This window comes from Primulina tabacum, chromosome 6 (assembly GCF_025594145.1).
Source record: "Primulina tabacum isolate GXHZ01 chromosome 6, ASM2559414v2, whole genome shotgun sequence".
NCBI classification, from domain to species: Eukaryota; Viridiplantae; Streptophyta; class Magnoliopsida; order Lamiales; family Gesneriaceae; genus Primulina; species Primulina tabacum.
The window spans coordinates 36713862-36734701 of NC_134555.1; the positions used below are offsets into that span (position 1 = coordinate 36713862).

At 34.8% G+C, this 20840-nt stretch overlaps 4 protein-coding genes across 4 annotated transcripts; 3 read left to right on the forward strand and 1 right to left on the reverse strand.

Annotated features, from left to right (window-relative positions):
- Positions 1-858: 858 nt before the first annotated feature.
- Positions 859-1997, forward strand: LOC142548167 (pseudo histidine-containing phosphotransfer protein 6-like). Its single transcript, XM_075656496.1, has 4 exons — positions 859-1061; positions 1150-1280; positions 1369-1512; positions 1620-1997. The coding sequence occupies exons 1-4, from the start codon at positions 993-995 to the stop codon at positions 1765-1767; spliced, it is 492 nt and encodes a 163-aa protein (XP_075512611.1). The 5' UTR covers positions 859-992; the 3' UTR covers positions 1768-1997.
- A 1513-nt stretch (positions 1998-3510) lies between these two features.
- LOC142550221 (uncharacterized) lies at positions 3511-5788 on the forward strand. The gene is made up of 8 exons (XM_075659459.1): positions 3511-3549; positions 3748-4005; positions 4110-4375; positions 4490-4666; positions 4733-4840; positions 4922-4985; positions 5077-5175; positions 5645-5788. The coding sequence occupies exons 1-8, from the start codon at positions 3511-3513 to the stop codon at positions 5741-5743; spliced, it is 1110 nt and encodes a 369-aa protein (XP_075515574.1). The 3' UTR covers positions 5744-5788.
- A 9275-nt stretch (positions 5789-15063) lies between these two features.
- On the reverse strand, positions 15064-15516 carry LOC142550222 (uncharacterized). Its single transcript, XM_075659460.1, has one exon. The coding sequence runs from the start codon at positions 15514-15516 to the stop codon at positions 15064-15066; it is 453 nt and encodes a 150-aa protein (XP_075515575.1).
- Positions 15517-19801: 4285 nt separating this feature from the next.
- LOC142548169 (protein LURP-one-related 5-like) lies at positions 19802-20814 on the forward strand. Its single transcript, XM_075656497.1, has 2 exons — positions 19802-20124; positions 20190-20814. The coding sequence occupies exons 1-2, from the start codon at positions 19909-19911 to the stop codon at positions 20610-20612; spliced, it is 639 nt and encodes a 212-aa protein (XP_075512612.1). The 5' UTR covers positions 19802-19908; the 3' UTR covers positions 20613-20814.
- Positions 20815-20840: the final 26 nt, after the last annotated feature.

The window sequence follows — 20840 nt, forward strand, 5'->3', positions numbered from 1 at the left end:
TTTCAGTGTGCGATTTTAGGTTGAAAAACTGGAATTTCACAGCGATCTAATGCGGTTGAATCTAATTAAATTCAGTTAGGAATAATTGGACTGTTAGATTTAATTAGGTTTATTAATTCGGGGAATCGTTTAATAAATAATTTTGGGAATTCCGTCGTGAATTAAATAATTAATTTAATGAATATGAGTTTGACACGTATATTATAAGTTGTCTCGGTACCGTTGTGCGCCTTAGTCGTTTTTAAATAATTTGAATTTTCGTCTAATTTAATAATTTGGATTTTTTTGCTTTAGTTAATTTATTTAAATTGTTTAATTTAGTTTTGATTAATCTATCTCCCATCATTTGAACTTTATTAGCCTAAATTAGGAAAAATAATTCATATTCTAGTAATTAAACATCGATCTCTGTGGGTACGATACGTGGACTCATCTCCAAATACTATTACTTGACCTAGTCCGCTTGCTAGATTTATTCGCAACCGAAATCGTCGGTCAGAAGGCATACAAAATGAACAAAAAACTCATAAAACGATTTTACAAATAAATTTTATAAGATCTCTGATCCAATTCGATTCATGAACTAATATTATTATTTATTTTTAAAAAAATTTAAATATATATTGGACTGAGTTGTCTGCCCGAAAAAATAAAAGTGCCATCATGAAAATGTAGCATACATTTCCAGCGTGCGTGGTACTTTTTGCGCTGACAAGTACAAATTTGTCCTGTTTTAAGCTGTGGGACTAATATAATCCACCACCACCCTTTAAAAATTGCATGCTTCACTCTTCAATTCCAACTGACGACTATATATGTATATCCTCATTCCTTAAACATCACAACATATAGAAACCTTGCAAGGTAAGAAAAAGAAGGAATAATTGAATTCTTGCCTTTATTAATTCTCGTAGCTTCTTGATTTTTTAACCAAAAAAAGACAGTTGTTAGCATCGAAGAAAGAATTTGACAAAACGGGTCTACCGTTGTGGATGTTGGGGTTCCATGTGGAGCGTTTGCTGGCCGAAATGAACCGGTTGCTGGCTTTACTCTTCCACCAGGTTCAATAGTACTGATCACGATTTGTCGAAATATATGGATTGTCTCTTGAGATAACATTGAAATGTTGTGATGGTGTACGTGTTTTAGGGAGTGTTGGATGAGCAGTTCTTGCAGCTGCAGCAGCTGCAAGATGAATCATCTCCAAACTTTGTCTCCGAGGTTGTCAACATATACTTCCACGAGTCTGAAAAGCTATTGAAGAACCTCAGAGCATTGTTGTATGTAATTCACTCCAAAGATTACATTTGGAAATTATAAAATTTATTTTGTGGGTTTGAAACTGTTTTGTGTGATATATTTTGATAGGGCAGATAGAGAGTTATCGGACTACAAGAGAATGGGAATACATTTGAATCAATTAATGGGAAGCAGTTCGAGCATTGGTGCCAAAAGAGTGAGGAATGTGTGCGTCGCCTTTCGCGCTGCTTCCGACCAAACCAACTGGCCTGGGTAAACACACGCCTTTTCTAATTTCAATATAGCACGTACTTAAATTTCACTTTTTCACATGCTTGCAAAAAGCCTCTTGGGTCCGAATAAAAAATAAATCAATTTAGGTGCTTAAGAGCGTTGGAACTCCTCGAATACGAGTACTGTTACCTCAAGAACAATCTGCACGAACTGTTCCAGGTCGAACAACAGAGAATCCTAGCTTCCTCCGTCAGGCACCCAGTGCACCAGCAACAACATCCTAATAATCAGTAGCCCACACAGAATCAGCTGCGCAGCAACAATAAAAAGTGTTGATAGTGACAGGATGATTTGATCAATTCATGGTTTTCTCGTATTTTGAAACAAAGTTCGGCTTTGTAATGCAGAGCTTCGTTTAGTCCCTTTTAGTAGACTGTCACTTGTTTCGATGTTCGTGATGTGGAATGGAATGTCGGATCCATTGTTGTAAATTAAATGTCATTTCAGTCAATCGTGAAATTTAATTTTCTCGCAAGTGAAAACTGTTATATTTATTATATATATTTGTGTGAGTTATTTTGATTTACCATATTATAAAAAACGAATCCTATCCGGCCCTTTATTTTTAAAATTTTCTTAGTCATTTTGAGTTGAAAATGTGGCATGTGATATCAATGGTTTGCTGTTTTGCTAAAAATTATATCTGATGGTAAATATGATGTTCAAATTTTTTTAACCGTACAACGGTCCAAACACAATATTTTTAAATGCTACAAAAGTCCAAACACATTGTTTCAAATGTATTACTCGTGAGAGATTTAATAAAAGCTATAAATCATGTAATTGAAATCATATATTGTAGTTATTCTAGATTTTAGACAACGGAACAATGTGAGCAGCAACAGTAACACTAGTAGAAAAATCGGATTTTACTTCGGATGTTTAAAAACACGGGCTTCACTATATTTTTTTATTATATTTTACTTCGGCATATCAATGTTGACGAAGTAAAAAAATAAGAAAAATAAGTTCATGCTGAAGTAATAAGATGAACCGCGCCGATTAATAAAGAAAGCTAAACTATACTAAACATTTAGCGACGGTTTGTAGTTAAAAATCCGTCGCTATTTTAATCAGCGACGGTTTTTCAAAAGGCGTCGCTAATAGCGACGCTTTTTTCGCGCATATGCGCACACACTTCAGCGCATGTGCGCGAGTGCCTCTGTTCTCGCATCGTAGCTACTGGCTTCCTCGCGCATATGTGCGCGACAGAGCGCGCATATGCGCGAGGTCCTCTGCCTAGTCGCGCATATGCGCAAGAGACACTGCCCTCACACATCAATTTTCGCATGTAATCACATTTCCAGTCACGGTTTGTTTTAAACCGTCGCCGATTTAGTCAGCGACGGTGTTATAAAAAACCGTCGCTATTAGCGACGGACCTGTCAAAAACCGTCGCTAGTAGCGACGGATTTTTAGAAACCGTCGCTAGTAGCGACGGATTTTTAGAAACCGTCGCTGAATAATATCGATTATATCATATTTCCTTCACAGACGAGCTCATTATATCCATCCACATTTTCTTTCAAAATTAACCCTAACACCACGCCGTTCCACTCACCGCCGTGGGCTTCGAACCACCAACACCACCGCCGTTCCACTCACCGAGAGGGAAGCAAAACACCAGCACCACCACCGTTCAAAGCACTGAGTTAGTCCGGCACCAGTTTCCCGAGGTATGGTATTGATTGGAACGATAATTGGTTAATTTCTTGTTGTCGTACCTCTGTTAAGTTATTTATTGAAAATGACCACCACCAACCTTATCAGAAGTTTGAAATACATGGTGTTAAGACTTTATAAGTCAAGTGTATTCTATGCGGCTCACGTGTTGACAGAATTAATGCAAGCGATTGGTAGGTCTTTCGATACTGTAATTGATATATTGTTGTGTTCAAAGACTCAGTAGTCTATTGTCTTGTATTATCAAGAGCTACTAGTTGGGAAGTCCTTTTCTGTATGACTCAATAGTTTCTGATGAGGTTGGTGGTTGAGATACACACCATTTCTTTGGAGGTGCGTGTTGTTTTCTAAGGCCTTGGTTGTCCGTCTCTGGGTTCTTAATGTTCGGCATTGTCTAAAATATTTGTTGTCCCCTTCTTGTTAGGCATTGTCTAATTTTCGGTTTTTCTAACTTATATGCATTGTGTGTTGAGGACTGGACATGACGGTGTTTGTTAGTCATTGTCTCATGTCTTTTTGTTGTCTTGAAAGGGGAAAAAATGTCACCTGGCTGTAAAAGAACGCGAAAACGTGGTGGCTTATGGCACAATAATATCAGAAGGAGGTCCAAATGTTATGATTCACCATGTTCCACTTGGGGAAGAGAACTTCAAGGTATCTATTGATGTTGTCTTAGATGAAAAAGCACAGCTTCCGATCCCAATTAAGTTTGGACCAACAATCATCAATGATGCTGTTGGAGTCATTGTTGGTTGGCCTAAAGAGTTGGTTATTTTTCCAACGACAAAGGTACTTTCGGTTTTCATTTGACTTTGTGTTTGCAGCTCTCAGATATGTTGCTCAAACAATGTTTTATTTTAAAATACTTGTATGAATAATATTTTAAATTGTAGAGGAAGGGGAAACCTCAATCATTTGTGCTTGCGGATGTTCCTGGTCAGCGCGACAATTTCAAAGAAATTGAGAAAACATTACCCATGTCGTGCAAGTATATCTACTCTCATGTTGTTCGATTGCTGAATGAATCGGATACCATATGCATTGAGTTTAAGGACGCTATGTTTGGACGTCCTAAAAACATACGGTTGCTAAGAGAAGATATCGTACGCTTTATGGAGATGAGGGAGATAGGTGCCAGACAAATTTTAGTTTACATGAGGTATATATAATGTCTAACTTACAATATTTGTGCATTTATATAATATTTTTTGTGGTACTTGTTCATATTTTGAAAATTTTCTAAACGATATATTTGTGCATCTATATCATGCAGTCAACTCTACAAAGATTTGAAGAAAAAAGACAAGGCTGATTATTTTTCGTTTGTGGATCCCGGTAATATACCTACATGCCCGATTGGCACAGATGGCCGTGACTTATCACAACATATTGCTGATCAGTTGGACGCAGTGTGTAGAGATAGCATCTGCCTCATCCCATACAACACTGGGTAAGAATTTAGTTATTTATAGATTTTTACTTCATGGTAGTCAATGCTGTAATTTCATTTTTTCAGGTACCATTGGATCTTGACAATCGTCAACGAAGATAAGAATATGATATATTTATTGGATTCAACGTCTAACAGGAACCGAGATGATACATGGAAAACTATTGTGACAAAGTAAGTAGTAGCTTATGTTGATTTTGAATACATTAACTTATAAATATGAAAAAAAATAACTTCTTACTTTTTAAAATGTAGTGGGGTGAAGATGTACAATGCCTCCAAGGGTATTTCTAAAGGGCCATGTTTTAAAATATTGACGGTATGTATCGTACTTATTTATGAATACATGAATTGGTAGTGGTTATTAATTAGATTGTGATTGTTGCATTAACTTTTCAATTCCATTATAGGGTAATCTGAAACAAAGTGGTTCGGTTGAGTGTGGATATTGTGTGATGAGGTACATGAAAGAGATAGTCGATTGCGATGATCCACAGTTGGAGAAGATGGTGAGTTTCTTCTTGGGATAAATTTGTTGATTGATTGAGATGAATTGTTGTCATTAAGATATATTTTATTGTTGAGATAATGTGTTGTCATTGTGATATATTTTATTGTTGAGATAATGTGTTGTTGTTGAGATAATGTGTTGCCATTGGGATATATTTTATTGTTGAGATAATTGCTTCAGATGAACTGTTGTCATTGTGATATATTTTATATTATTGATAAAAAAAAGGAAATTTTGTTCCTGATTTTCATATCTTCTGTGTTGTAATCTTAAGCTTTTGTTGTAATCTTCGAAAAAAAATATGTTGTACATGGGAAATTCTTTTAATTGTTTTTAAGCATGTGTTAATTATATTTGTGTTCCAAGATTAAGTTTTAATTTTCCTAGCTAGCTTGGCGGCTCATCCAGCCTTACGTTTTTTATGTTTTAATCATCCAGCCTTACGTTTTTTATGTTTCAAATTTCAGTTTGCAGGATGCATCAAGAACCAATATTACACCCAATGTCAATATGACGAGGTTAGAAGTGAATGGAGTGAATTTGTTTACTCCTATGTAGGTGCTTAAATGGATGTTGTATGTTGGGACAAATATTTTGTTTGTCATTGTGGATTTTTGGATATACTTTTGGTTTAGTGGATACATTTTTTGGGTTACTTGTGGATTGATGAATATGTACTTGTGGATTCGTGGATATTAATAATTTTTAGATGAATAATTTATGAGTTTAATTATATTAGTGTATTAAGTCATATATTGCGAAGTCTTTTTTTAACAATTACTTCATCAAAATAAAAAAAAAATGAAGTGTAATAGGTAAATTACTTCGTTGTTATTTGCAAATTGTGAAGTTACATAATATTAAATACTTCGTCAATAAGAAATCAGACGAAGTGATAGAATTAATTTACTTCAACATTGTTCTGTTAAAGCGAAGTTGTTTTGCGCAATTACTTCATCAAAATACAAATTACTGAAGTCTTTCGAACCACTTACTTCGTCACTAAATGTAAATTGTGAAGTAACATAATATAAAATACTTCAACAAATAGGATAAATGCTGAAGTTATAGATTATATTTACTTCCACAAATAGGATAAATTGTGAAGTTGTTTGTGTCTATTACCTCATCAAAATACATAACTACGAGGTCTTTCAGATGAATTACTTCGTCGATTATTGTAAATAATGAAGTAAAATATTATAAACTACTTCGCTAAATAATAATTAAGACGAAGTTATATATAATATATTACTTCATTATTTACAATAATCGATGAAGTAAAACACATTTCTTACTTCGGCATCGGTCCAATTCTGGACCGGTTTTCCTTCGAAAACCGGGCAAAGACTTCAGTATTTTCAATCATACAACTTCGGTTATTATGCGAAGTAAAAGGTACATCTATTACTTCACGTCCATATACTTCGGCAATTAACTACCTTATTACTTCATTGAATACGCGAAGTAAAAATCGATTTTTCTACTAGTGTAAGCAGTAAGTCGAGGCAAGGATAAGTCTTTTACCAGCAAGACGAAATTGCCCGTATAACATTGCTTTACATTGGCGACAATCGTCTTTAAGATACAACGATTTCGAATCAAGAGTGCAACACTACAACTCTTGATACCATCGAACGAAATATGTAGAACTCTCAAGTTTCGGAAGAGAAGAATGCAATGAAAATGTATGCAAAAGTATCTGATGAATGCTGCAAGGGACTATTTACAGAATGAGTCACATAAGCCAAGGGACACGCGCACAAGCCAGGGGACGCACGGTTATGAGCCAATGGACGTGCGCCAATGGATGCACAGTTCCGTGCCAAGGGACGCACTGGGAAAACGGGAACGAATACACTGTTTGGTCCAAGCGCAGATGTACACACTGTTTGGTCCGAACGTTTCTATGATAGGCTAATGGATACACTGTTGCAGTCTCTGTCTTTATTTCGAAAATAAAAATTATTTTCCAAATAAATTTTGTCCAAAAAGATTAATACGGTCAAGAGACCACACGAACTGAACCGAGCCAGCCGCACGCGCCTGCGTGTTTCTCCGACCAGCCTATCAGCGTCTTCCCTCTTTTAAAAACTTTTGGTACCTCTTGGGGTCCAAACCTTTAGCTCAAACTTCGAGCTAATGGAGAAGACTTTTCTTGGCACATTTTCTAATATGTGACAGCTCTCATTCCTTTCATTCACTACTCACTTTTTATCCAATGTATATCACAACAAACTAGGAATTTATGTCAAATTATCAGAAAATATAAATAACAGTAAATGCGTACTAGAATCTATTGATTGACCTAACATGAAAGTTATGGATTTTCCAAGACAACAGAGAATCGACCACCTTATTCTTGCATTAGATGAGGTAGGAAAGAGTTCTAGAATATGGGTAATGTATATATTCTGTGTTATTCATTGTGTCTCAGGACCATAACCTTATATAGTCTTAGTAGTCTTCGACCTATCAAAGAAGACTTAATTATATAGTGTTTTTACACGTAAGGTGAATCATACCAATTTATTTAATACTTTGGAAACTCATAATTAATTAGATTGAATTATTGAGTCCTTTATCAAATAATTTGTTCATGTATAATTAATTAAATTATGTGAGCTTATAAAATAGTTCCAAAAATCACCCATTGGGTTCATATAAATTATCCGGATATTGTATATGCAAAAACTGAATTGATCTCTTGTTATATAAACCAAAATATTCCTTAACAATCTGATATATCAATTATACCAATATTGAACCAAAAATGGTCATCGCTACATTTAAAATCAATAAACTTATCAATGATCACAATATCAACATAATAATAAATAGATCAAATATGGACGTGTATCATGCAAATACATAAATGTGATCCAAATAAAATCATGTATTTCCAACTTGTCATCTTAATGACTCAAAGAGTCCAATACAGAATTTCAACCAAATGCCAAACCACAATGAAAATCATCACTTTATTTCAGAATAGTTCATATACAAATCTTAGTTGAATTCGTCTTAGAGCCGCAAATATTGGGTGGCCAGCCCATGACATTTTGGGTGGTCAATCCATTTCAAACGCATACATAATTTTAGAGTTTGCAATAACTTGTTCAGTTGACACATAACCACTTTGAATTATTTCATTCACAACTAGAACTTTCATATCAATATATTTTGACTTTGACAAACTTCAGTTGTTCTTTAAATATAATTATTTTTTAAATATAATTTAATATCTTTATTACCATATTTGATCATCAATGGTTTCTTTAGACCGATGATCATTCTTGGTGATAAAGCTCCATAAATTTATTCAGAATCCAAATACCCAACGATTTCCAAATGTCAGATATCTGATATGTTGGCATAAAATCATTAATTTACTTTATATACCTCATAACCCGATAATAATAATTTAATACCAAGTTTTTTTTTAAATATATGCCCAACATTTCAATTATGTACACCATATCCAAATGTAGACAACCCATTCATGCATGAAACTCCAACTGAATATATAATATTTGCAAAGATCAACGGTCTTCACTCTAAATTCGAATGAGATTATCACTTGATCAAATTTATACTACCACATACAAAATATAAGTATCAATATATTTTTCCTCAAAGTTGACTTTACAATTTACTCATTCTCCCTAAAGTCAACATACTATATAAACTTTGCATGCTCTATTTTCATCTACATGGTGACATCTCATAATTTAATTGAATTTAATTTCATAATTACATGCATGTATACTTTCGTGTCATTTTAAATATTGATGTTCAATTTATAAATTTTATTAATCAAGGAACCAATAACATTTGAATTTAGAAAAACTTGAAAGTTTCATTACCAAATGAATAAATAAAAAAGCTTAATTTTTCAAACATGAAACCAAAATCCAATTCCGTCTATAATACGATGCAACAAAAATGTTTTCCAAATCCAAATAATAGAAAATAAACCTTAAAAACATATTTCCTAAATAAAGCTTAAAAAAACAGCAATAGCCTCCAAAGTAGCCTTATTTCCATTTTCCATATAGATGTATCCTTCACCATCAATTGGCAACCAACTCCTTAGACAACCCTTTTTATACATGCCAACTACAGTATTTAGGACAATCATTCTTCACATGCCCATCAATATTTTTTCAAAAGAAACAAATGGTCATTTTATCTTGTTTTTGTTGCTCCATATGTTGTGAAGTCCAGAGCTTCCATTGTTCATTTCCTTATTGATTAATTTTCTTTTCTTATTGGTGCAATGACCTTGATAGTTAGACGTTAAGTAAACACTTTTAATCACTGAGTTACCTCTACTGAAATTCCACTTTCATCTTTATCAAGTTTAGTAGATGAAGTAATTGGAGTGGAAGCCGCAGAGCATGTTTCCATGCCAAACTTTTTCAGAAGTTCTTTTGTGTACTTAGCCTGATTTATGAAGATTCATGTATCGAGTTGCTTAATCTGCAGTCCTAGGAAAAATGTCAATTCTCCCATCATGCTCATTTCGAATTGTTCCTGCATTATCTTAGCAAACTTTTCACACAATTTGGGGTTAGTTGACCTAAAGATAATATCATCAACATAAATCTGTACTAACAAAATGTGCTTATATTTAACTAATGTGAATAAAGTCTTGTCCACAGTTCTGATGGTAAAGTCATGATTGACAAGAAATTGTGAAATAGTGTCATACCAAGCCCTAGGTGCCTGTTTCAAACCATACAAGGCATTGTGTAATTTAAAGATATGATGCGGTAAGAAATGATCAATAAAACCCGGGGGTTGTTCAACGTAAACTTCTTTTTGCAGTAGACCATGTTAGAGTAGGTGCCCGTTGAGCCAAGTGTTGACCGAGGATTCATGTTGAAACTCTATGTATAAACAATCTTTATTTTAATAATATTTGAAATTATTGTTTTGGCACATCTTTATCTGTATACCCATGCTAGTTGCATAGATAAAGTCCTTGAATATACAAATAATAGAAAGAATATGATATGCTCATATGATGAGTATCATGAAACTCATATTTGCAATACTGTATATTCTAAACAGTTCCTAGTCGATTCAGCCGCCTCTAAGAAGGATATAGGCCGCTCGAGTTCGAGACTAGTATATGCGATGTGAGTACCATGTTTCATTGGTAGGGGACATTGTGATGTCCGAACATGCAGATAGGTGCTTCTTGTAGAGTGCACTGAACAACCCTCCATAAAGGACTTTCCAAGTGTTTCTCACTTATAGAGTGGAAACGTCCTAGTTTATGGTTGTACACCATTAGTCCTTATGACCCGAGACAACATTGAGACTCTATATGCTAGTATTGCACTTTGACTTGTTTACCGACTCATATGGGGTCATCAGGTGGCAAGGTTGGGTGTTTTGTCGAAACATATAGGAGTCGATGCATTGTAGTCGGGGATTCATCGCTTACCTCCGGGTATAGATATCCTATGTGTATGTAGTTTGAAATCTCTGATCAGAGTATGGTGGTAATTAAGAAAGGGGTTTCTTAGATTACACCATCGATGCAACTACGACATGACACATAGTATTGATTCATTGACAACTCTCGATATACCAATAGTTGTCGAATCGATCGGGATATATGAGATGAAGGGACCGTACTATACGCTAACCATAATTGAATGGTTCTTGTAGGCACTATCATTTGATACCTATGGAATCATGTAAGCGATGCTGCTAGGCGTTTAACATGATTGGTTGGGTACTATCAGACTTGAGTTCTGGCGTTCTTATTATCAAGGAGTTGATAATTAAGAATGGAGCAATTGGGGTATGCTCATATAAGAACATGTTTAGTTTCGAATCACATTAAGATGTGAACTCACGGCTAGTTGTATCAATGAACCATTGAGGGCCACACAAGTGCTAACTTTTTAGATCCCGTTGAGAAGAAAATTAGTTCAATGTGTTGAACGGCTTATAAGCATGACATGCTCATGCACTTAATCACTTTTTCAAGCACCAAGAAAAACTTTTTCCTCCCCTTCTCCATTATGCTTTGGCCGAAATTTTTGAAGCATTTTTCCTTCAATTTTGCTTCTTCAATTTGTTGAGGAAATCTTAGTCTTCTCAAAGAAAAATGTCTTACATTTTCTAGTGCAAGTGTAATGTGGATTTAGCTTGTTGGTGGTGGGCTTAATTTTTGAGCAAGGAGTGCTCATTGGAAGTTTGAAGATTTGTCTTGCCATTGAAGAGCTAAGTTGTTTACAACTTAGTTGGAGCCATCATCAATCTTTTAAGATTGATAGGTAAAATCTTAAAACACCCTATGAATGTCATTTTGTGTTTTATTGTATTTGCTACACACTATAGTTTGGGTGCTCAATTTTCTTGCTAGAAAATAATTTTGATACTTCCGTTGCGCAAGCATGCACCTTAACCGATCCCCTTTCAGACCATTTAGGAAAACATTTTTTACATCCATCTGATAAACTATGAAGTTTTTGAAAGCAGCAAAGACTAATAGTGCATAGGTCTCATCATAATCTATTCATTCTTCTTGTCTGAAACCTTGAGCCACCAGTCTTGCTTTATTTCTAACAACAGTACCTTCTTCATTTAGCTTGTTTATAAATACCCACCGAGTTCCAATAACTGCTTGATGAGATGGTCTGGTTACAAGAAACCACACTTCATTTTTTTTAAAATTGATTCAGCTATTCTTGCATTGCTTCAATCCAATTGGGATCTAGAAGAGCTTCTTCAATCTTCTTTGATTTATCCTGAGAAATAAAAGTAGCATGCATATATTCATTTATCATTTGCCTTCTGGTTCTTAATGGATCAGCTAGATTTCCAATAACCAAATATGGAGGGTGCGATTTTCTCCAAACAAAAGGGTTTAGAGGGATTTCTTCCCGATTTAATGGATTTGGATCATGCTCAGGTAAAACAATAGTAGGTTTTGGAATGTCAGCTGCTGGTTCTGGTACATTATGTGTCTGTACAACTGGTTCTACCATAGGAATGTCTGGTTCTGGATTTTTAGCATCTTTGACACTTGGTTCTGCATCATCTTCACTATCCAGTTCCAGATGAATTCTGTCTAATATGTTACTTAGATTTGACATATTAGAAATTTCAGGTGCACTGCTATCTTCATCAAAGACGACATGAATAGATTCTTCAATATTAAGAGTTCTATTATTGAAAATTCTATATGCTTTGCTTACTGCTAAATATCCAAGAAAAAGTCCAACATCTGATTTTGAATCAAATGCTGATAAATAATTTTTACCATTATTATGCACAAAACATCTACAACCAAATACATGAAAATATGATACATTAGGCTTACTCCCTTTCCATATCTCATATGGAGTTTGATTATGCCTCTTGTTGATCACGGTTCTGTTTTGTGTATAACACCCCGTGTTGATTGCTTCTGCCCAGAAGCGCTGAGAGATGTCTGCATCTGCTAGCATTGTTCTAGCAACTTCTTTAAGAGTTCTGTTTCTCCTCTCAGCTACTCCATTTTTTTTAGGCGTTCTGGTAGCTGAATATTGATGATGAATACCATGTTCATCCAAATATAACTCAAGAATTTTGTTACTAAATTTAGTGCCCCGGTCACTTCTGATTTTAATGACAGAAACTGCTTTTTCATTTTGAATCTTTTTCAGAAGTTTGATCAAGAGGCCACTGGTTTGATCTTTTCAAGCAAGAAAGATCAACAACGAGAGTGTATTTCATTCCCCCTAAGATCGTGATAGGGATTGGACCAAACAAGTCCATATGCAATGATTCCAAAAATCTTGATGTTGATTTATTACATTTATTCTTAAAGCTAGATCTTACTTGTTTTCCAAGTTGACATGCAGAACATACATGATTCTTAATGAAACTAATATTAGGTAAACCATCAATTATATTCTGCTTCTTGAGATTATTGGTTAACTTGAAGTTAAGATGATTCAATCTCTTATGCCATAACCAGTGATTATCACTTTGGGATGCAACTAAATATGCAGGAACATTAACGTGATCTTTGTTCCATGATACTTTGTAAGTGTTGCCTTCTCTCTTTCCGGTTAAGACTATAGACTCATTATCATATTTAACTGTGCAGGTGTGCTTCTGAAAAGCTACTGAGAATCCATTATCACATAGTTGACTAATACTAATTAAATTGTAACAGAAACTTTCAACCAAGAGCACATCATTTATAGTGATATTACCATGGATAATCTTACCCTTACCCACGGTTTTACCTTTTAAGTTGTCCCCAAAAGTTATATTTGGTCCATTACAACTCATTATTTCTAAAAGTAGACTCTTTTGCCCAGTCATATGTCTGGAACATCCACTGTTCAGATACCATGTAGAGCTGCTTATCTTGGCTCTCCTGTTTCTGCAAACACAAGTTTTACTAACTGGTACCCAATCTATTTGGGTCCAAGCCTTATCAATCCTTTAGGAACCCACATTTGTACAATTTTAGGTGATCTTGTACTTCGGGTATTCCCAGAGGTGCATGCAACAGAAGATCTATTAATGTTATTTCTAACAAGATGCATTTTAGGATGTTGTTCTTCCCTTCTGTTTTTATCGTTCGGTCTGTATCTCTTCTGAACTTGTATACAATTATAGTACTGGTAGTTTCTAACCTTCACAGAGGGTTGTCCTCCTGAGTTGAATCCTCTGTTGGATCCAGCACTCTGATGGACTCTACTCTTAGGTTCAATGTAACCCAGACCATAATGTTTACTTTTGTTCGTCTGGTCTACAAACCTTTCAATTTGAACCGTTGGTACTTCTGGTTGATGTACCATGCTGGATTTAACAAAGTGAATGTATTTCCTTTTGTACATATCCAGTTTTGACTTTGTACTTGTTTCAGAATTGCTTTCATTATTACTAAGTCCGAGACCACTCTTGTCTCCAGATTACTTCTGTAATTCTTGAATCTTTGCTAATAAAACGGAAGACTTATTCCATGTATTCACCAGTACCGATAGCTTCTGATTTTCAGACATAATCGTCTGGTAATCTGCATTTACTCTGTCATTCTCAGTTCTCAATTTACTTATCTCAACTTCTATACCACTGCAGCCGTTTTCTTGCAAGCAAGTGAACTTACTGATTTGATCATTCAAGTTTTGATTTCCAATTTTAACTTCCTCTAATGACTGAGAAAGTCTTGAGTACTCTACTACCATATCATGCAATGCTTTAACTAAATTATTTCGTGTAAATTCATCATAATCAAATCAAATACCTCTCCAGATGTCAAGGCTGATTCAGTGTTCGCCATGAGACACTTGATTTCTTCTTCATCACTATCACTGGAATGGACATCTGAGTCAGAAGAATCAGAGCTAGAATCTGCCTATTTTGATTTATTTTCTTCAGCAATCATTATTTTGCGGTCTCTTCTAGATTTCTTATCATTTTGCTTATGCTCCTAGTTCTTTTGCTCTTCCTTCTTAGGTTTCGGGTAGTCAGCAATAAAATGTCCAATGTTTCCACAGTTGAAACATGCCATATCACCAGGTGGTGATTCTTTTTTGAAGTTTCGGTTTGGACTTTGGTATGCTCGGTGATTCTTCTTCATGAATCTTGAAAATTTCTTCACGAATAGGGACATTGCATCATTGCCGATTTGTTCAGCAGTCTTGTCAGACGTACTTTCAATAGCAGCAGCAGGTGATACACTTGAAACAACTGCAGCAGCAGTAGTAGCAATAGTTGCAAGAGCCTTGGTAGGTGGATTCGACAAGGGCTCTTCTCCACTTCTTACTTCCAATTCAAACTCATAAGCTTTCAAATCTGGAAACAAGTCATGTAGTCTTAACTTGTTCAGATATTTTGAGACTCTCATAGCCATTTTCTTAACATCTCATTCCCTGGGTAAAGCTCTCATCTTTTTGAGTGCCACTTCTCTATTGCCAAGTTCCTTTCCCAAAGCTGCTAGTTCATTTACTAAGCTGCTGAATCGCTCATCAAATTCGCTTAGAGTTTCTCTAGCTTTCATCTTAATATTTTCAAACTTTTGTATTGCCACAGACAGCTTGTTTTCTTTTGTCTGTTCATTTCCTTCACAAATTTGGATGAGTTTCTCCCAGATCTCTTTTGCCGTAGGACACATTTTGATTTTGCTAAAGGTATTCTTGTCAAGTGTTTTGTAAAGAATATCCTTAGCAACATTGTCTAGATTTGATTTCTTCTTGTCCTCGCTTGTCCATTCACTTCTTTGCTTTTCAACCATTTGTGGTGTACCTTCAGTAACAGCAATAGCTGTATTAGGCTTTAAAATTTTCAAGGTGCCATTTGATGACAAACCACATATCATCGTCTTGGGCTGCAAGATGGGCTTGCATCCTAATCTTCCAATCATCGAAATCCTCCTTTGAGAACATATGGACTTTGCTGAAATTTGCCATTTATGTTGAAATTTTCAAAACAAGAATAACCCGCTCAGATACCACTTGTTGGGGATCAATTTAGAGTTTAGAGGGGGTGAATAAACTCTTTCTTTTTTTTGACATTTTTGCAAATGTGCTAGAATCCTGTTAGAGATTATAGCTTATCTTGTCCGAATATATCACAATAACTTGTGCGGAAATGATCTGATGGTTTGAGGTGAAACAATAAAACAGTAGGCAGTAGACAGTAGTTGTTTCTGGAAGTTCGAAAATGAAATCTTGTACGTCTCCCCTTCTTCTGTTTCCAGAAGGTATCACTAAAAGACTTTGGTTTTTACAGTACAACTCTTGTACACACCCACTTCAGTAGGACTTACCCTTCGCCTACTGAAATTCTTAGTTTCACAACACGATATAATGAATACGACAAGGTTCTGGAAAAGACTTTTTTTCATATTACAAACTCTTCTCAATAAGATGTAATAAGGTGAATAGCTTGTGAAGAGATAAAGAAACATCAGCACAAGACGATCTCAGAAGATCAGATATTTGCTATAAAGAGAGTGCTGTTTTTCTGTATATTGAGCTTGAAGATAAAGAGTAGTTCTTGATTGCTGAAAACAACGTTGGAATGATAGACAGAGAATGTGTTTCTTGTTAAGAATGATCGTTGTTCTTCTATATAGGATTGATCCTTTAATATATAGAAATCTTGAATCGAACGTCTATAAACAAAACAGCTTCTTTGACTCTGAGTGAATCAGTTTTATCACCGAAAAAGGATCCTGCAGAAATATTCAGAATAATCAGTCTTTGTTTTACACCAAAAGTTGTAATGCGTGCTAAATGTCTTCGTACAGCATTAAATTGTGCAATTAATACTAGTACTATGTAAAGTAACGGTAACATTTAAGGCTTGTAAAGATCAAACGAAAGACGTTAAGTTCTGCTTCTGCTTAGGCTACGTTCTGCTTCTGCTTTTGTTAACCGTTAAGTTTAGCTAAGAAATACTCGAGATAAGTACTTCTTCTGTTTTAGCGATACGAGTGCTTCTGCTATTTATATTTTCCTCTGTTTTTACTTATTACCACCTACTGATTTTAACTCTCATCACCACAATTAAAGTAAGTCTAACACAGTAATTCCATTTATATCACTTTTACTTGTTGCATTATTAATCCTCATTTGTAGTGAAGAATTTTAGTTCATGGTTGTCATCAATATTATAGACATTGAAATCAACTTTCTACAATTCAAGAATCATCTTTTTCTCATTTTTTTAAGTAAAAGTTATTCTTGTTATACCAAACATGTAAAAATAGCAAAAATATTAATATTATACAACACATATATTTAAATACAAATTATTAAAAAACTTATAAAATATAAATATTTAATACAACTTAAAATATAAAATATTTTAGAAAACATTTAACAAATATACATTTTTTTTATTTATCATTCATATCATGCATATATTTAATTTAAATAAATCATAAAATATACGGATTCAAATGGTAGGCCCATATAAATAGGATACCTAACACAACATTGATATTTATTATTTTAAAATAAATGACAATTTGTAAGTTGTACACTTAAATATAATGATTATTAAATATTGATAATAAATCGGGATAACAATATGTTTTTCTTTTGACCGAAAATTGCAAGCATGATTAAATAATAAATTATCACATATTTAAAACTACATTTTGTTAAAATTTGGGCAGAAAATAACATTCCTTTAGGTCGATCATTTTTCGCATAAAGTTAATACAATTTAAGACCATACGATTATGTTTCTATAATCTGACCAGAAAATAACCTTTTTTTGGGCTTAATATTTTATGCAGAGCACAAACATACTTTTAGTCACTTATTGTGTTTGCAATGTAGCCAAAAAATAGCTGAACACTTGCCGTAAAAGCACCGATCGCAACCTTCACAGGCATGGACTCAGCTTGGTTGACAACTAACGTCATGCCCGCGATCTAGTTCACCGGAAAACGACCAAACTTGACCCAAAACTGAAGAAAATCGTGCAACAACACAATCGCAATTTCAGGCTTTTCTCTGGTGGTTTTCAACTTACGCCAGATTCATGGTGATCGTCTCGCCATTGAGGTTGAGCCAGCGCCTTCAATTTTGGTAGTTGGATTCCTTTTGGAGATTAATTTGATGGATAAAGTGTCACGCTCCGAGACCGAGGCGTAGATGACATATGACATTGTATAATAATTTCATTGAAAACAATAAAACTCGTAGCAAATAGCCAAAAATCAGTCTAATTTATAAAAGAATAATGTCTTTACATATGTAAAATACGAATAATGCAAAAGCTATTCTTACAAAGAAAATTGCGAAATACGGAAGCGAATAAACGACAATCATGAAATCAAGGACTTGGTCTTCATAACTCTGAATTTCTTCACCAGCCCTAAAATTGATCTTGTTCCTTCTCTTCCACATGTTCTTCATTATTATCTTGAGAGAGACGTAAGGAGCTGAGTGCTTTAGAAAACACTCAGCAAGTGGGGGCAGAATAACAAGTTATACATGTTCATATATTTAAAGTGATCATTTTTCGGCACAGGGTCGAAAACGGAGAGACAGAGTTCAGAACTTATATCGACTTGATTATATAAAACAGAACAAATTCTTAATAAAACAAAGTCTTATAAAACTTAAATCACATGTTGAACATAAATCTTATAATAATATCATGTGATACCCTTGATCTTGGGCTCCATCTAGGATCTTTCCCTATAAATGGGTTCCCTCTGAGACCTTCTTCCATAGACATGATCCATATGAGGCTTTCTGCCTCACAGGTTTTCCCGATGCGCCATCATTCGAGTCATGTCAAATAATTTATGCATAAAAAATTATTTATTTTTATAAAATCTGCACACATATGTAGACTTAAAAACAAATATGTGTATTATTTTACATTGAATTAAGATCTTAATTTTTATTGGAGAAATTGGTAAAATAATCTTTGGTCAACTATTTATTTAAGAGTTTTTAAATAAATAGTTAATCAAAATTAAAAAAACAAAATACCCATTTATTTATAGTATAGGTATTCGATGCGGTGAAAAATACCTTTTTGACATGTTGAAATTGAGGCCGCCAACAATTGAGGTGGGGCAATGTTGGGTTTGGATTAAAAAAAGCTACTTTGATCGAGTCAACACACAAGATTCAGTGCTTTTGCCACGAGCCCAACGAAATTTTCAGCAAATTCCTTCATTTATGTCTCTTTTTTTGGTATTTTTTTGTTTAGGAAGATCGAAATTTGATTCCAATTTGATTTCATTATTCTTTTGGCAATATAATATCAATATTAACGTTGATCTCATTATTTTTACTTTTGGAAATATTTACCAATTTTGACTCTGTGAGTATATATTTTCTATATAAATGGTCAAATAGGCATTCTGTTTTTTTAATGTAATAAAATTATGTTGAGTGTTTTCGAGATGTCCTGACATTCTGTATAAATCAACAAGTTGATTTTTGTTACGAATAGAATTCTCTTAAAAAAAATAAGATCTATTATTAATCTTCAACATAGTCAAAAATTTCTTATTAACTTGGGTACATCTTTCATAACTGATTAGGGAAACAAATTCTTCAAATTTGGTTATCTACCGGAGTCGTCTCTTCGGAACTATACGCTTCTATCCATGTTTCGTTTCTTTCAACGCTTTGTTTCATCTCCGCTGCTTATATCACTCATTTGGTTTCACATTATGCTTTGCTTCTCTTCAACTTGTCTTTCTTCTTACCCAACGTCATTTTCTTAAAAAGCAAGTCTTTTGTGAGCCGATCTCACGAATCTTTATCTGTTAAACGAGTCAACTCTACCGATATTCACAATAAAATGTAATACTGTTAGCATAAAAAGTAATAATTTTTCATGGATGACCCAAATAAGAGACTCGTCTCACGAAATACGACCCGTGGAACCGTCTCACACAAATTTTTATCTTTCTTACAAAAATAGTTGACCCCCTCGAATATATCTCAAGTACAAATATTATTTTCCCCAAAAAAAATAATTAACAAAAGTTAAAAAACAAAATATCTCTTTACTAGTAGTTTTTGGTTTGCGTTGTGCTTGTCAATTGGGCCGCCCGTTACTTTTTGTTACATATGGGCAAAAGACATAAAACTCCCTGTACCCCAGCTGCTCCCCTTCTCACCACGTTACCTTAAAAGGCACGTGAAACTCCAACTTTAAGCTCCATTACCCACAAATCACCCTTTCTTAGTAAGCAGAAGGAATCATAATTACCCTCACGAAGAAAATAATGACGATTGTGGAAGAAGTGTATGTGTACGAAGAGGAAACCCATCTCACAGTGCTCAAAACCTCCCATTTCTTCTGCGGAGACGGCTTCAGTGTTTATGACTCCAAAGGCCAACTCGTCTTCCGTGTCGACTCCTATGGCCCCGACGCTGCTGAAACGGGCGAAATCGTTCTCATGGACGCTGACGGTGGATGCCTCCTCACTGTCCGCAGAAAGGTATATTAATTTTTTAATAGAGAAGTTTGTTTTATAAATATAGCTAACTCGAATCCCTGTAACAGTGGCCGAGCCTGCATCAGAGATGGGAAGGCTTTGTTGGGGAGAGAACCGAAGGGCAAAAGCCGCTGTTCAGCGTACGTAGATCATCCATAATCGGTCGATCGGGCGTAGAGGTGGAGGTGTATAGCAATCCGAACGTGGACTACCACGTAGAGGGCTCCTTCGGATGCCGGAACTGCAGAATCTTGAACGAGGAGAACGAAGCGGTGGCGGAGATACGCCGGAAGGTCGACGCATCCACGAATGTCGTTCTTGGAAAAGACGTCTTCTTGCTCTCGCTGAAGCCTGGGTTCGATGCCGCGTTTGCCATGGGCTTGGTTTTGGTGCTTGATCGGATCCATGGTGATGAGGAGGCGCCGGTAGGTGAGAATGGGAGTAGGGTTGGTGTGGAACCGAGCGTAGAGGCTCCAAAGTCTTCACCGTAGATTTATTTATCGAAAAGCACACTTTCATACTTTTAGCTCTCCAATAATTTTCTTCCTTGAATTTATTGATTTGTGTACTTGCAAGACTTTTACATGGGAATACCCTAAATCTTTTGGAAAATCTTAAATATACCTTTAAAAAAGTTTAAAAATTGTAAATTTTTGAGATAATCTATTTTAAGAAATCCGTTTTTGATTGTTATACCTACATATTTTTTAAAAATAAAT

Excerpts from the sequence above, each read along its gene's own strand:
- LOC142548167 (XM_075656496.1), top strand. The coding sequence starts at position 993 with ATGTTGGGGTTCCATGTGGAGCGTTTGCTGGCCGAAATGAACCGGTTG. Across the intron at positions 1,281-1,368 it reads AAGAACCTCAGAGCATTGTT|GGCAGATAGAGAGTTATCGG; the intron begins GTATGTAATTCA and ends ATATTTTGATAG. Across the intron at positions 1,513-1,619 it reads GACCAAACCAACTGGCCTGG|GTGCTTAAGAGCGTTGGAAC; the intron begins GTAAACACACGC and ends AAATCAATTTAG.
- LOC142550221 (XM_075659459.1), top strand. The coding sequence starts at position 3,511 with ATGAGGTTGGTGGTTGAGATACACACCATTTCTTTGGAG. Across the intron at positions 4,006-4,109 it reads TTATTTTTCCAACGACAAAG|AGGAAGGGGAAACCTCAATC; the intron begins GTACTTTCGGTT and ends TTTAAATTGTAG. Across the intron at positions 4,986-5,076 it reads CATGTTTTAAAATATTGACG|GGTAATCTGAAACAAAGTGG; the intron begins GTATGTATCGTA and ends ATTCCATTATAG.
- LOC142550222 (XM_075659460.1), bottom strand. The coding sequence starts at position 15,516 with ATGATATGTGGTTTGTCATCAAATGGCACCTTGAAAATTTTAAAGCCT.
- LOC142548169 (XM_075656497.1), top strand. The coding sequence starts at position 19,909 with ATGACGATTGTGGAAGAAGTGTATGTGTACGAAGAGGAAACCCATCTC. Across the intron at positions 20,125-20,189 it reads TCCTCACTGTCCGCAGAAAG|TGGCCGAGCCTGCATCAGAG; the intron begins GTATATTAATTT and ends TCCCTGTAACAG.